This window comes from Calliphora vicina, chromosome 3, assembly GCF_958450345.1.
Source record: "Calliphora vicina chromosome 3, idCalVici1.1, whole genome shotgun sequence".
NCBI lineage: Eukaryota > Metazoa > Arthropoda > Insecta > Diptera > Calliphoridae > Calliphora > Calliphora vicina.
Genome location: NC_088782.1, coordinates 113,931,822 through 113,944,377, shown reverse-complemented (window position 1 = coordinate 113,944,377; position 12,556 = coordinate 113,931,822). Strand labels below are relative to the sequence as shown.

The 12,556-nt window shown below is 32.8% G+C and overlaps 2 protein-coding genes across 2 annotated transcripts; both read left to right on the top strand.

Annotated features, from left to right (window-relative positions):
* The first annotated feature begins 946 nt into the window (after positions 1-946).
* Positions 947-4,092, top strand: Syx13 (syntaxin 13). The gene is made up of 2 exons (XM_065504187.1): positions 947-1,652; positions 3,864-4,092. Exons 1-2 carry the CDS (start codon positions 980-982, stop codon positions 4,040-4,042), a joined length of 852 nt encoding a protein of 283 aa, XP_065360259.1. The 5' UTR covers positions 947-979; the 3' UTR covers positions 4,043-4,092.
* A 977-nt stretch (positions 4,093-5,069) lies between these two features.
* LOC135954580 (uncharacterized) lies at positions 5,070-5,599 on the top strand. The gene is made up of 2 exons (XM_065504771.1): positions 5,070-5,231; positions 5,288-5,599. Exons 1-2 carry the CDS (start codon positions 5,138-5,140, stop codon positions 5,491-5,493), a joined length of 300 nt encoding a protein of 99 aa, XP_065360843.1. The 5' UTR covers positions 5,070-5,137; the 3' UTR covers positions 5,494-5,599.
* The last annotated feature ends 6,957 nt before the right edge of the window (positions 5,600-12,556 follow it).

Sequence of the window (12,556 nt, the reverse complement as noted above, 5' to 3'; positions counted from 1 at the left end):
TTAATCGTATATGTTCTAAAGTGAGTGAGAATTCTAGGGATAGACTTTTTGGTACTTTTTCTTTATTCGAATGGTACTTTTTGTAATTTCTTCACTAATTAACCTAAAACCATGAAATTAAGCTTATATGGGAGTGAGTGGGAAACCACAAGTGGGGGCTTTTTGGTACTTTTTATATATTCTAATGGTACTTTATGAATTTTCTGTAATAATGGACATAGAAATATGAAATTAGGCGTCTATGGTCCCAAGTGAGTGGAAATTCAAGGCGCTTGGTACTTTTTCTTTGTTATCATACGTACTTTTGTGAATTTACTATAATAATGGACCTAGCGTTTCCAAAAAACCAAAGAATTTCAAAACCGCGGTTTCGTTTTTTTTTTTGGGTTTTGTGATAATTTTTAAATATTAATTGTTATAGAAACAAAATTAGTTGATAATATAGGAATGGCTATACAAATTTAAAATTCAAAATTGACGGGTTATGGTTTAGTGAATGCGAATTCAGAAGTGATAATCAATGGTACTATTTGTTTATTGCAATGGTACTTTTTGAATATTTTATAATAATTTTAGGCACACATGATTTTAAATGAATTTGAATTCACAAAAGGTGACTTTAGTGGTAACTTTCTTTTGCATTTTCTATAATAATGGACCCAGAAATATGAAATTAGACATTTACAATTAGATTCACAAAGGGAGACTTAATAGTACTATTTCATTCTTCTAATTGGGGTGGCGAAGCGCACCGGGTCTGCTAGTTTATTAATATTTATTTTCAATTATAAATTCAAACATATAACGACGTCTGTATTATCTTTTCATATTAATGTGTGTTTTCTTTTGTTCTTGTTTTTGTATTTATTTCGGCAGATTATCATTACTTCTGCTGCAAAACAAACAACAAAACAAATCTATTGAGATTAATAGAGCTTGAAATAATAATAATTGAAATTGAGATATTTTTGTGAAAAAGATGTCTCAAAATCTCAATAATGGCTCATCGTCACATCGTGATTATGGTGCCACTTCATCATCGAACGCCAACATGATGAGTTCGTCTACCAATATACCCGATGTGAATTTCTCGGGCTTTAGTCCCACAGAATTTATGTCGCTGAGCGAAGATATTGCCCATAATATACAAGCGGTTAATTCCTCTTCCAAACAATTGGATAAAATACTGCAAATATTGGGTACACCGCGCGATCAACAATCGACACGTGATAAAGTCCATGACATACACACCAAAAGCAATTCACGCATTGAGGCCACCTCTGTGGATTTGCAAAGACTCACGGCAATAGTAAGACGTGGCGATAAACAACAAAAGCTGCAGCTGGAAAAGTTAACAAATGATTTTCGCAGCGTGGTGGAAAGATATTCAACAACACAGCGGCGCATAGCTCAGGCCATGCGTCAAACCTATACACAACCACAGTTGGCTCAAATGCAAGATGATCGTGAGGCCGATACGGAAGAGTTAATACAGAGACAGCAACAATTGCAGCAGCAGCAAATGCAGTTTGAGCATGATATGCTAGTGGATCGTGAGAGACAATTGAAACAGGTGGAATCGGATATACTGGATGTTAATAAGATAATGCGTACTATAACGGCTCTCGTGCAGGCACAGGGTGAAGAAGTTGGTAAGTTAATGTGTGAAATAACAGTAATTTAAATTCAAAATTAATTTTACTCAAATTTAATTAAGTGAAAACAATTTATTAAATTAAAATGTATTTTTTCGCGATTAAATGAGCTTTAACATCTAGAACTTTTTGAAAAAAAAATTTAAAGATTTTTAAAAAACTTAGAGATTGTGAATGATTTTGTGTAAATCGCGCGAACTTTGGCAAGATATCATCTTCGTTTGTCATTCTTTATTTGCGACCCCATAAAGTATATATATTCTGGATCGCTATAAATGGCGGATACAGCCAAAATGTGTTTGACTTTTTTCCTTGGTGAAGGGTATATAAGAATCGACACAGCCGAATATAGCACCCTTTCTTGTTTATAATGCAGGCGTCAATAGTTCGTTGTGGTTAAAGCAACCGCAGACGTAATATAGCAAATGTTTGGAAATATTTTCTTTTCTAATAGCTCCGTTCCAATGAACTTCAAAGGAACACTTTTAAAATAATATAATTCATGGAAAAGAATTGCATACCAATGCGATATAATTCTGTTCATTTAGATCAATTATATCTAACTAAAGAACAATTTACGTTTTGTCAGATCGGAAAGCTCCATAATTTATATGTTTACAACATCAGCATCAATCCTTCAGCAGAGGCCCGGAGAACGGGCTATCCTAGTGACTCTTGAACTAAGGTTTTCGACGCTGTCAACGTGGCAAGCAGTCGTTCGAGGAATTTAGAGACATATTATCCAAACTCCGCGACATAGGTAGTCACCTGCACCATCACAACGGTATAGTAAATCCACAATTTCTTCACCACCCCGTCGAAGGAATTTAAACTCAATATATGTCGAAGGCGAACAAATTCCGACTGAACTCGCCGTTAATCGTGGGTGTCAATTTTGACAACCTATTTGCTAGCTACCTGTGAAATAATTGGTCGCTCAGTAACGATTTTCCAGTGTCAAAGCTGTCAATATGCAGCCCTTAATGACAGTCGTAGTCTGTTATAAAATAAAATCAGAACATCATCTTCATGGTCAAAGAATACAATGTCATGTTGATGCAACAGTTTTGAGATGTCACCGAGTAGTTATCCAAACTTCAACATCACACAGCTGGAGGCTCTCCACAGGCAAGTCAGAAAGGACCTACGTATATACGAGGAGAGCATACAGAAATTAAGTATGTGCTGGATTGAATTGATCACTGCTCTTATATGATAGATTTGAACGATATTCACAGTGACGCCATTAATTCCGCGGTTTCCGGGTAGCATATGAATGTCATACTTGTAGGTCGCCCAGCCGATAGCAGACGCCGGGAATATTCTATCGCAAAGTTTGTTGTGACAAAACTGAGGTCAGAATGAGCTACAGTCTTAATGCCTTTTGGTCCTGCATAGACCGTGCCTTTCCCAATTTATGGAGCATGTGGTAACTGTCCAGCCAACCGTACTTACGACGTTCACTAGATTTACATACTTTCAAAGAAAGGTTCCTGATATGTCTATCTGGACTTATGTTTCCAGCATCCATCAAGTATAATTTTTTACTGCCCCAGGTACAGATCAGTAGTAAAGGAATTAGAGCTCTATGTATAATATTTGGCCTGTTTTAAGCTACGCTAAAAGCCAAACTTCTTGCTCTTATAAAACGCTCACAATTGTCTGCTCTTCGTGAACTTTAATACAAAAGAAAGTTGTGACATTGCTGGAACTGATCGACAAATCAACTTCTTACTTTCTGTTGATCAAGACAATATGTTCGCAGCATCAACAATTACTATCAATAGTTTCTAAGACAAATTTATCTTCGCAGCGGACACGAACTACTTTTGACCAATTTGACCAACGAAAGCTATATCAACCGAACTTTTTCCCCCAGTAGATTTGTATTATCGTTCTAGTAAAATACCTGGCTAAGGATTGTTAAACGCAGTATTATGGAAAAGAACTAGGTAATACTACGAATACGTCCACAATTCCCAGCATCATCAGTTACAAGACCTGCATGGCTATAAGTCATTTGTGGAGATTAGGGAATCGTGACCCTCAGGATACCGAGGAATTGTTGACAACCTTTAGGTCAAATAAGAAAGAAAAAAGAACGAACTCATCAATTTCTCTATATACAATAGATAGATTTCCCTTTTCTATTTTATTTTGTGTAACATCTTTTAATTCTCATCTTTTTTTTAAATTTCTTATTTTCAGAACGCATTGAAACCAGTATTGAGAATGCTGCTACTGAGGTTGAACTAGGTCGTGATGAATTAGCCAAGGCGGCCGGTAGACGACAAAGTTATCGTCGTAAAATTTTATTACTTTTAGCAATTGCTGTGATAATAGGCTTAATTGTAACTGGCATTATAGTCAGCAAATTGACCAGTTAAATTTTACATTACAAACTTACAGAAGAGTCAATAATAATATTATTTATTAACTAAACAAAACAAACAAAATATATATGTACGAGTATTAAAATTGAAAGAAACAAACAATGAATTAAACTTATGAAATAATCTAGAGCCTGGTACAACAACAATATTAACTATTGACTCGAATTTTTTGTTAAAATATTTAACAACAAACATATAATGCTCTAGTTATTCGTTGGATAAGTAAGAGAAAAGTTATCATAAAAAATCAAAGAATTTACAAAAAAAAATATAATTCTTATTTAACTTGAGAATAGCATAAAGCATTAAATGCTAAATCGTTTTCACAATTTGTAAAGCTGTTTAAAACTATTTTAAATAATATTTTTTTATAACTAAAAATAACTTAATTTAATATTTATGAAACATTAAAATTATACTAAAAACAACTACCCAATTGGTATTAGTTAGTATTTTATTGTTTGTTTTAAAATGTAATATTTATACATTGTAATGAATTGAAAAAGATTATTATTTAAATGGATTTTCTTAATTATATTTGAGTATTAATCTGCTTAATTTATTTTTAATTTAATAAATAAAACAAAAGAAAAGTACACATGTTTTGTTTAACAATAACAAATACTACATACATACAATAATTATAATAAAAAAAAGAAAAGCTGTTAAAAGACAAATTGTAGGTTTTATTTAATTTAACAAATGGTAATTATAGATTGCTGGGGAATTTTTCATTTTCTTGATTTTTAAAATTCGTATGGTTTCATGAGAAAATTGAGAATTTTAATAATCTGCTTAACTAATTTCATCCAAATTTTTAAATCATTAGTTCCGTTATTTTTTTTCCTTTTTTAAATAACCCTGTTATTTGTTTATATACTTCTATGAATCACTCTGTTATTAAAGTAATTTTTGCTCTCATCCTCAAAGTATGCTTTAATATATTTATGAACACCATATGATTTGTAAAAAACTTGGCACCACTTTTATTAGCTTGTCACTCTCTAGCAACAACAATTCATAAACAAACACGCGTTTTGTTTTATTGTCTATTATTTTAGCAAATTCTTTAAAAAAAATCTTTAAATCATGGTCCAAGGAAAGTTTAAAAAGGCTAAAATACCAGCCAGTATCCAAAAGAAACAAAAGCAAAAGAATGCTCCTGCCTTTACCAGACGTTCAAGTAAGTTTTTGTACATAATTTTTTTTTCTTTAAGTAACTAAAGTTTCTTTTCTTAGATGCCCCCATCCAGGCCAAAAAAGCAAAATTTAATGAAAACCAAAAGATTAAACATGCTATTTCCAAGACCCTCAACAAGTCGGTAGAAAATGAAATGCGTTCCCGTGCCATGGCGGGACACATCAACTTGAGCAAAGCACAACAGGCGGTGGCGAAACATAATACAAATGTTGTAGCACCCTCCACTTCGACAGCTGCTGAGTAGTCTATTCTTAAACTGGGGAATAGATTCTTAGTCAAAGTAATTTTTTTAGTTTAACTTTCTGTGACATATTTTGCAAATAAAGTTTCTTTTGGTAGTTAAGGCGGAATAGCAAGATCTTTAAATTTATTTGCGTCTTATAAAATAATTTCTTATCAAGATTTGAGGTGAAAAAAACAATTCATAAATGAATACGAGACAATAGATAGTGTCGGCAGAATTAACATTATTGGCCTTATTGATCCTGCGGAATTCTGCACTGATGATCACGTGATATACGTGAACTGGCCTAGGCTAGTTGGTTGGAGTATCGCTTTCATTCTGTAAGTATTCGCCACTCTGTACATAAACGAAATCGCAATATGACTTCTGTGGCCCCAAATTAATGGAATATTTTCTGAGCATTCGACAAAGACAATCGATCTACATCAGATATCTCTGTAATAACGTCGATATTGTCTGATAAAATGCCTCAGGATGTGTCTTCCATCATAATTTTATAGTTGGGGTGACTTGGTTAACCACGTTTAGTTGCGTTGTCTGACATGTTAGTTGTGTTGTCTGACCGATAACAACTTGGTCTCCTAATTTACATATATACTCCATAGTAGAGAAACAGACACATCCACTTACGATTCGGATTGTCTTATTTGGGACCTTCTACAATGCTCACCATTGACCATTTTGCTTACAATATTCGTAATATTTAGGCAATTATCTTGTATGACAAAATAAGGTTTCCTTATTCATAATGAACTTTTTAATATATTAAATTTATTAAACAAATTAGTTGTGTGCCAGTATTTATTAATAAAACATTCCCCTAGGGATCCAAGCCACTGATCTAGGTCCTCCTATTCTACTATATTTGATTGCTTGTAAGTAAACAAGAATAATATTCAACCAATTCATTCAAGAAAAGGAAAGTGCTTAGAATTGATACCTAGATCAATCTAAATCTTCACCTAGTCTTGATTCTTTTATAGTTTCAGTTTGAATCTTTATGTGCGAAACAGCATGGATGAAAAGCGACAGCCGCTTGAGACAATAACTCAAGGTCCATTGTGTCGACATTTATCCCATACTGCCCTCTAACATTACAGAAACAGATAACAGAGGCATGGTTCAGGTTGAGATGCCTGACGTTACAAAATCAATAGGAGATTTAATAAAGGTTGTAGGAGATCTTTCAAAGCCCGCTTATGTCACTAATAATACTGCAAGTGAACCACGATTCACAGAACATATTCACATTAATTATGGCGAAAATGTTACGGAAAACTTACCATTTAGGAGAAATTTTGTAAGCAAAGAAGTGCCCACTAGTTATCCTTTCGGAAATTATAATAGCCCAAATATGTCATCCATTCCAAATGTATCAGTGCAGCAAGGGTTACCTAAAATGTGGATTAGAATAGATAAATAGAGTGTTGTTTTTTATGGAAATAACTCACATATGAGCGTACAGGATTTTATTTTCCGTATTGAGCGTTACAGGCTCAATACGAAATCCCAGTTGAAGAGCTAAAAAGCGACTTCCATCTATTATTATCAGGTCCAGTTATGGATTGGTACTGGCTTTTCGTCCAAACTAATTTTGGAGTTAAATCCAGATCAAGAGAAGACAGAATATTGTTACGTTTTAACCTTTTCAAAACGTTGGTTTATTTCCTTTAAATAAAGGCAATACTTTTGATTGCAAATAAAAGCCGTTTAGTAGTTTGAAAATTGTAACAACTCTTTATTTATTTAAAATGTACAACAACAGAATTAAATAGTCACTCAATGTTTTGTTTTATACACGTTTATAAATTCTCAGAAATACAGACACAGTTTATAATGTACACGAATTCACTTGAAAAACACAGCACTCTTTAAGGCACTCAGTTGATGTTTATTCGAAAAGCGTATCTGATAAACTAACTAACGACTGCAACCTTTGCCACTATTTATAACACTGCCATCTGCACTTTAGATTGATCTTTAACTGTCTAGAGCTTTCTAATACATACGCCATCTGTGGTGTACTTTCTACAATGTTCTTTAACTGAATATTCGAATTCGAATATACGGTCGCAGCAAACAGCGTTGCCATACTTACGATCAATGGTCAACTGAAAGCTTTTATTCAATGTTAATAATGCCCTCAGATATGTTACAGTTTGCTATTACAGCCGTTAAAATCGTTATATTTGAATTCAAGTACAATTTCGTAACAATATTAATAAGTCCATAGAACAATTTTTCCATACAATGAATCAAATTCGTGCTAAATTGTTTCGGGCCACACAGGATTACGACATGATAATGATTTTAAAATGAAACGTTAAGGAAAGTGTCGCAAGAAAAGTGTAACCAGTTTCGTTTTCATCTGTGGAAAAGTGACATGGATCTAACACAGTTATGAATGGGGGAAAAATGCGATTGGAGGTCAACACCTACCTCTCTATTGAGTGATATTACTGAAAGTATATAAGTTTGTTTTCTTGTTGAATATTTCTTTTTTAAATTTTTTTTTCTTTTTGCGATTCAGCCAAAAGGTTGAGAACTCCTCCTATTAGGTGACGCCGCAGTGTTGGCAGAGTAATTTTTATGGAAAATTTGTTTTATAAACCCATATTCGTGGGGGTTTATCTTCTTCTGTGGACCCTTAAGAGCAACAGCTGAAATTGTACCAGCAGTTCTCTTCGCTTTATTTTGGCCTGGTGGTTTTAATGTTAACCATACGGGAACCTTTAGGGGAAACATCCGGAAGGTTTTTTTTTGCTAACTTCGCCCCTGACACCTTTATGAAGGGGAAGAGAAGAAATGAAATTTGAGAGAAAAAGAAATTGAGCAGTGCATGGTTATCAATCCTACTAAAGACCTTAGACTTTTCCTATCCAACCCAATTAGTATTGTGGTTGTCTTTGCATTCAACTTTGGCCAAATAGCCCTGAACACCCTGCAATCCATTCTGCTAAACCAGAATTGGTTCGTAGAGTCCCGGAATCTTTCGAAGATCAACCTATAATAGTGGCATATAGGAGGTTTAACCTCTCCGTCCCCACTAATATAGTCGAGATCTGAACCTTGTCTTGCCAGTTCATCTGTTATGTCATTTCCCTGTATGTTAAAGTGCACTCTGATTGTGTAAAGTTCCAATAACCCTCTTAAAGTTCAATACTATGTTCGAGTATACCATATGACATTTCAAAGCCCTCAGTGCTGCCTCTACACACTGCGACGTGTGCCCTTATCCATGGCTTTACATATTGCTACGATTTCTGCCAGGAAGACGCTGTATTCGTCTGCGAGTCTATATGACACTTTGATGTCCTCATCTACTTAAACATTAACATTAGCTGTGAAGCAGCTTTGAAAGCTTTAGGTGAACATTCTAGTTTTTCTTTTAGATAATTCTTGAAACTACTAGAAGATGGCGCTGTGTATATAAATAGTAATAGCGAGTTGCAGAGGAGTTAGTATATCGCAATCATTGTTCGAGTTAACACCAACCGTATGTCACTTTTAAAATTCTATAACCCTTTTCAAATTCCTCATAACTAAATGTAAATGTACTTATCAATAGTGCCCAAAAATAATTCTCAATTGAACTTCTTATTACGATTTCCCAGTCATAAATGAAAACTTGTGTGTGAGTGAGTGGTTGCTTTGTTTGCATGACTCCAAATGGTTTTGGTTTCAGATAAGAGGAAAGCAAACTTTTTCACACAATAACCGGTAGCTTGACTTAGTTTTTCAAATGTTTTGCAGCAAGAAAAACTTTTCCTTACCTTAAACACCGAACTATACATATTGAAATAACTTTGTCCTCAGCATTAATGAGAGCAGCCAATGAATAGAACATATCAATGACGATGATTACGAGGGTGATAGTGACGAAGACGGTAAATGGTAGAAAGGAAAACGGAATTTTTAGTAAAGAAAAGGAAGTTTGTTTTGAAAACTATTGCTGCAATTATAAAATTCAGGTATTTATGTAAAGGGTATGACAACAGGCAAGTGCATTTTTATAAAGATATTTACTTGGAGAAACTTTACTCCAAATTGGGAATAAAAATTAATTGCTTATAAATTCGGAGTAACAATTTATTGGGAGTTAGGTTTCTTACAGAAATTTCCTCTAATTTGGAAATTAAGTTTCTAATAGAAAATTTACTCCAATTTGGGAGATATGTCATGTTTCTCACAAAAAATTGTCTTCCTTTATTGGGAAAAATTTCTTATCAAAAATCAAGGGTGTAAAGTTTTGTAAACAAAATTCGGGATATGAGTATTTCCCTTACAATAAACACCACTTATTTCAAAACCCTTTTTAACTCCTAAATATATAAATTTCATTTGTCTGAAATCAAAGATTTCATTCAAATCAAAAACCAATTTCTACTTTTAAAAGTAAATGTGAGAATACTCCATAAAACAACTAAGTTAAACATTTTGCTGGCAGAAAATGTACATAAATACCTTCGACTTCCACCTACTACCCACAAACTTATTGTAAATATGTATGTACGTTTGTCCATTTGCCAAAGAATAACACAGCAGAAAACTTGGGAAAGCAATTTTAGTTTGACTCTAGTTATCGTTATGAAAATTTATTTTAAAATAACCACATACAACTTTCACAATATTTAACTTGTCTCCTAGAGTATGATAAAAAGTTTCTAAATGGGAGTTAGGTGGCAGAACTCCTCCTTAAAAATATAGTTAATTATTACTTCTGTACATGTTTAAATAGAGAACATAGTAGGTTTAGTTAAATGTAACGTATAATAAAGTATTAGATGTTCAAAAAGTAGCTATAAAATGAAATTAATCTCATAATCCTACCATGATTTTTAATTTTTATTTAATTTGAGATTAGCAATAAAAGACAGACAGATTTTTATAAATTTAAAAGAATGAATTCACAAATATTTTCGAAAACTTTTTCAAACCTGTAAAACATTTTACTCTAGTCAATTTTCTATTAGAAACATTAGTAAATTTTCTATAAAGAATCTTTGCTCGATGAAAATGTTGCATAAAATAAATTTCCTCTGTAAAAGAAAGTTTCGATCCAGCTTATTTTTAGTCAAGCTACTTACAGTGATAGAAAAATATTTTATAAAATGTTAGAAGACTCCAGCTATAACAGTTCTAAATATATTCGAAAATAACTATTTACTTTGAATGATAATAGCCACGCCCACTAATCCAAGAAAGATAAGAAATTAATTCGTACCAAGTTTAAATACTTTTACGATTATAGTTCTTCAGATATTTGAAATTAACAATTCACATTGTATGGGACGTTCCACGCCCACTAATACTGTACCGCCCATTTTCAGCCAAACTGTGTAAAATGTAAAGGGAGCTATTCGAACAAAAACAATTATAGTTCTCATGATATTCAAAAATAACTATTTACATTGTATGGGAGCTGCAACTCGCCTGTTCCGCTCCCTCCACTTTTGTGGTTAAACTATATACAGTGATAATAAATTGATTTGTATAAAGTTTGAAGACAGTCAGAATTATAGTTTTGCAGATATTCGAAAATAAATATTTACTTTATATTTTCTGCCAACAATAGTACTGAAGTAAATCGCGCGAAGTTTTGCCGCTTTTACTGTAAAGAAACTTTACTGGAAGTAAATCTATATATATAAAATACAAAAAATGTTTCTACCTATTTCCGTTATAGACTCTGAGACCATCCAACCGATTAGCTTCAAACTGGTATAATTTTAAAGGAAATTTTCTGAATATGGTTTTAGACACATTCAGGTACTTTCGTAAAGAAGATTTTCGAATTTTCTCATACAAACATTTTTCATCTATATATATAAAAAGGATGTATGTTCCGAATAAACTCAAAAACGGCTGGACCGATTTTAATGAAATTTTCAGGGAATCCTCAGAGTAGCCCAGCGGGTACACTGTATAGTCAGATTTTTGATATTCTGCCTGTGGGCGGAGGGTCGTTTAATAATCCAATTTTTACATTACATCGCTAATGCCCTATATTTCATAAAAATGGATGTGTGTATGTATGTTCCGCATGGACTCAAAAATGGCTGGACCGATTTTGATGAAATTTTCACGGAATCTTCAGAAAAGCCTTTTGGGTAACAGTGCAAAGTCGGATTTTTGATAAATAAGAAATTTCCGTATGAAATGTACTTTTAATAAACAAATTATGATGTTAACAAGCTTGATGACCAAATACAATTGAAAGTGCCTGGCGGAACAATAAAACACAAATCGATTGACACAGTAATGAACGAAGAACAAGTCGTCAATTCTCCTACTGAAATACCACCACATGTATTAACATTGAAGGTTGGATTACCGACATTTTCCGACACTGTATATTAAAATCGAGATCGAGATGCAATATAAAACAGATGTTTTCTAAAGGCCAGCAACGCGGACCGGGTTCAGCTAGTTTTCTATAAAGAAACTTTACTGGGAGTAAATTTTCTATAAAGCAACTTTACTGGAGTAAATTTTCTATAAAGAAATTTTACTGGTAGTAAATGTTCTATAAAGAAACATTACTGGTAGTAAATGTTCTATTAAGAAACTTTACTGGGAGTAAATTTTCTATAAATAAACTTTACTGGGAGTAAATTTTCTATAAAGAAACTTTACTGGGAGTAAATTTTCTATAAAGAAACTTTACTGGGAGTAAATATTAAGAAACTTTACTGGGAGTAAATTTTCTATAAAGAAACTTTACTGGGAGTAAATTTTCTATAAAGAAACTTTACTTGGAGTAAATTTTCTATAAAGAAACTTTACTGGGAATTAATTGTTTATAAAGAAACTTTACTGGGAGTAAATTGTTTATAAAGAAACTTTTTTGGAAATAAATTTTCTATAAAAAAACTTTACTGGGAGGAAATTTTCTATAAAAAAACTTTACTGGGAGTAAATTTTCCATAAAGAAATTTTACTGGGAGTAAATTTTCTATGAGGGAACTTTACTGGGAGTACATTTTCTATAAAGAAACTTTACTGGGAGTAAATTTTCTATGAAGAAACTTTACTGGGAGTAAATTTTCTATAAAGAAACTTT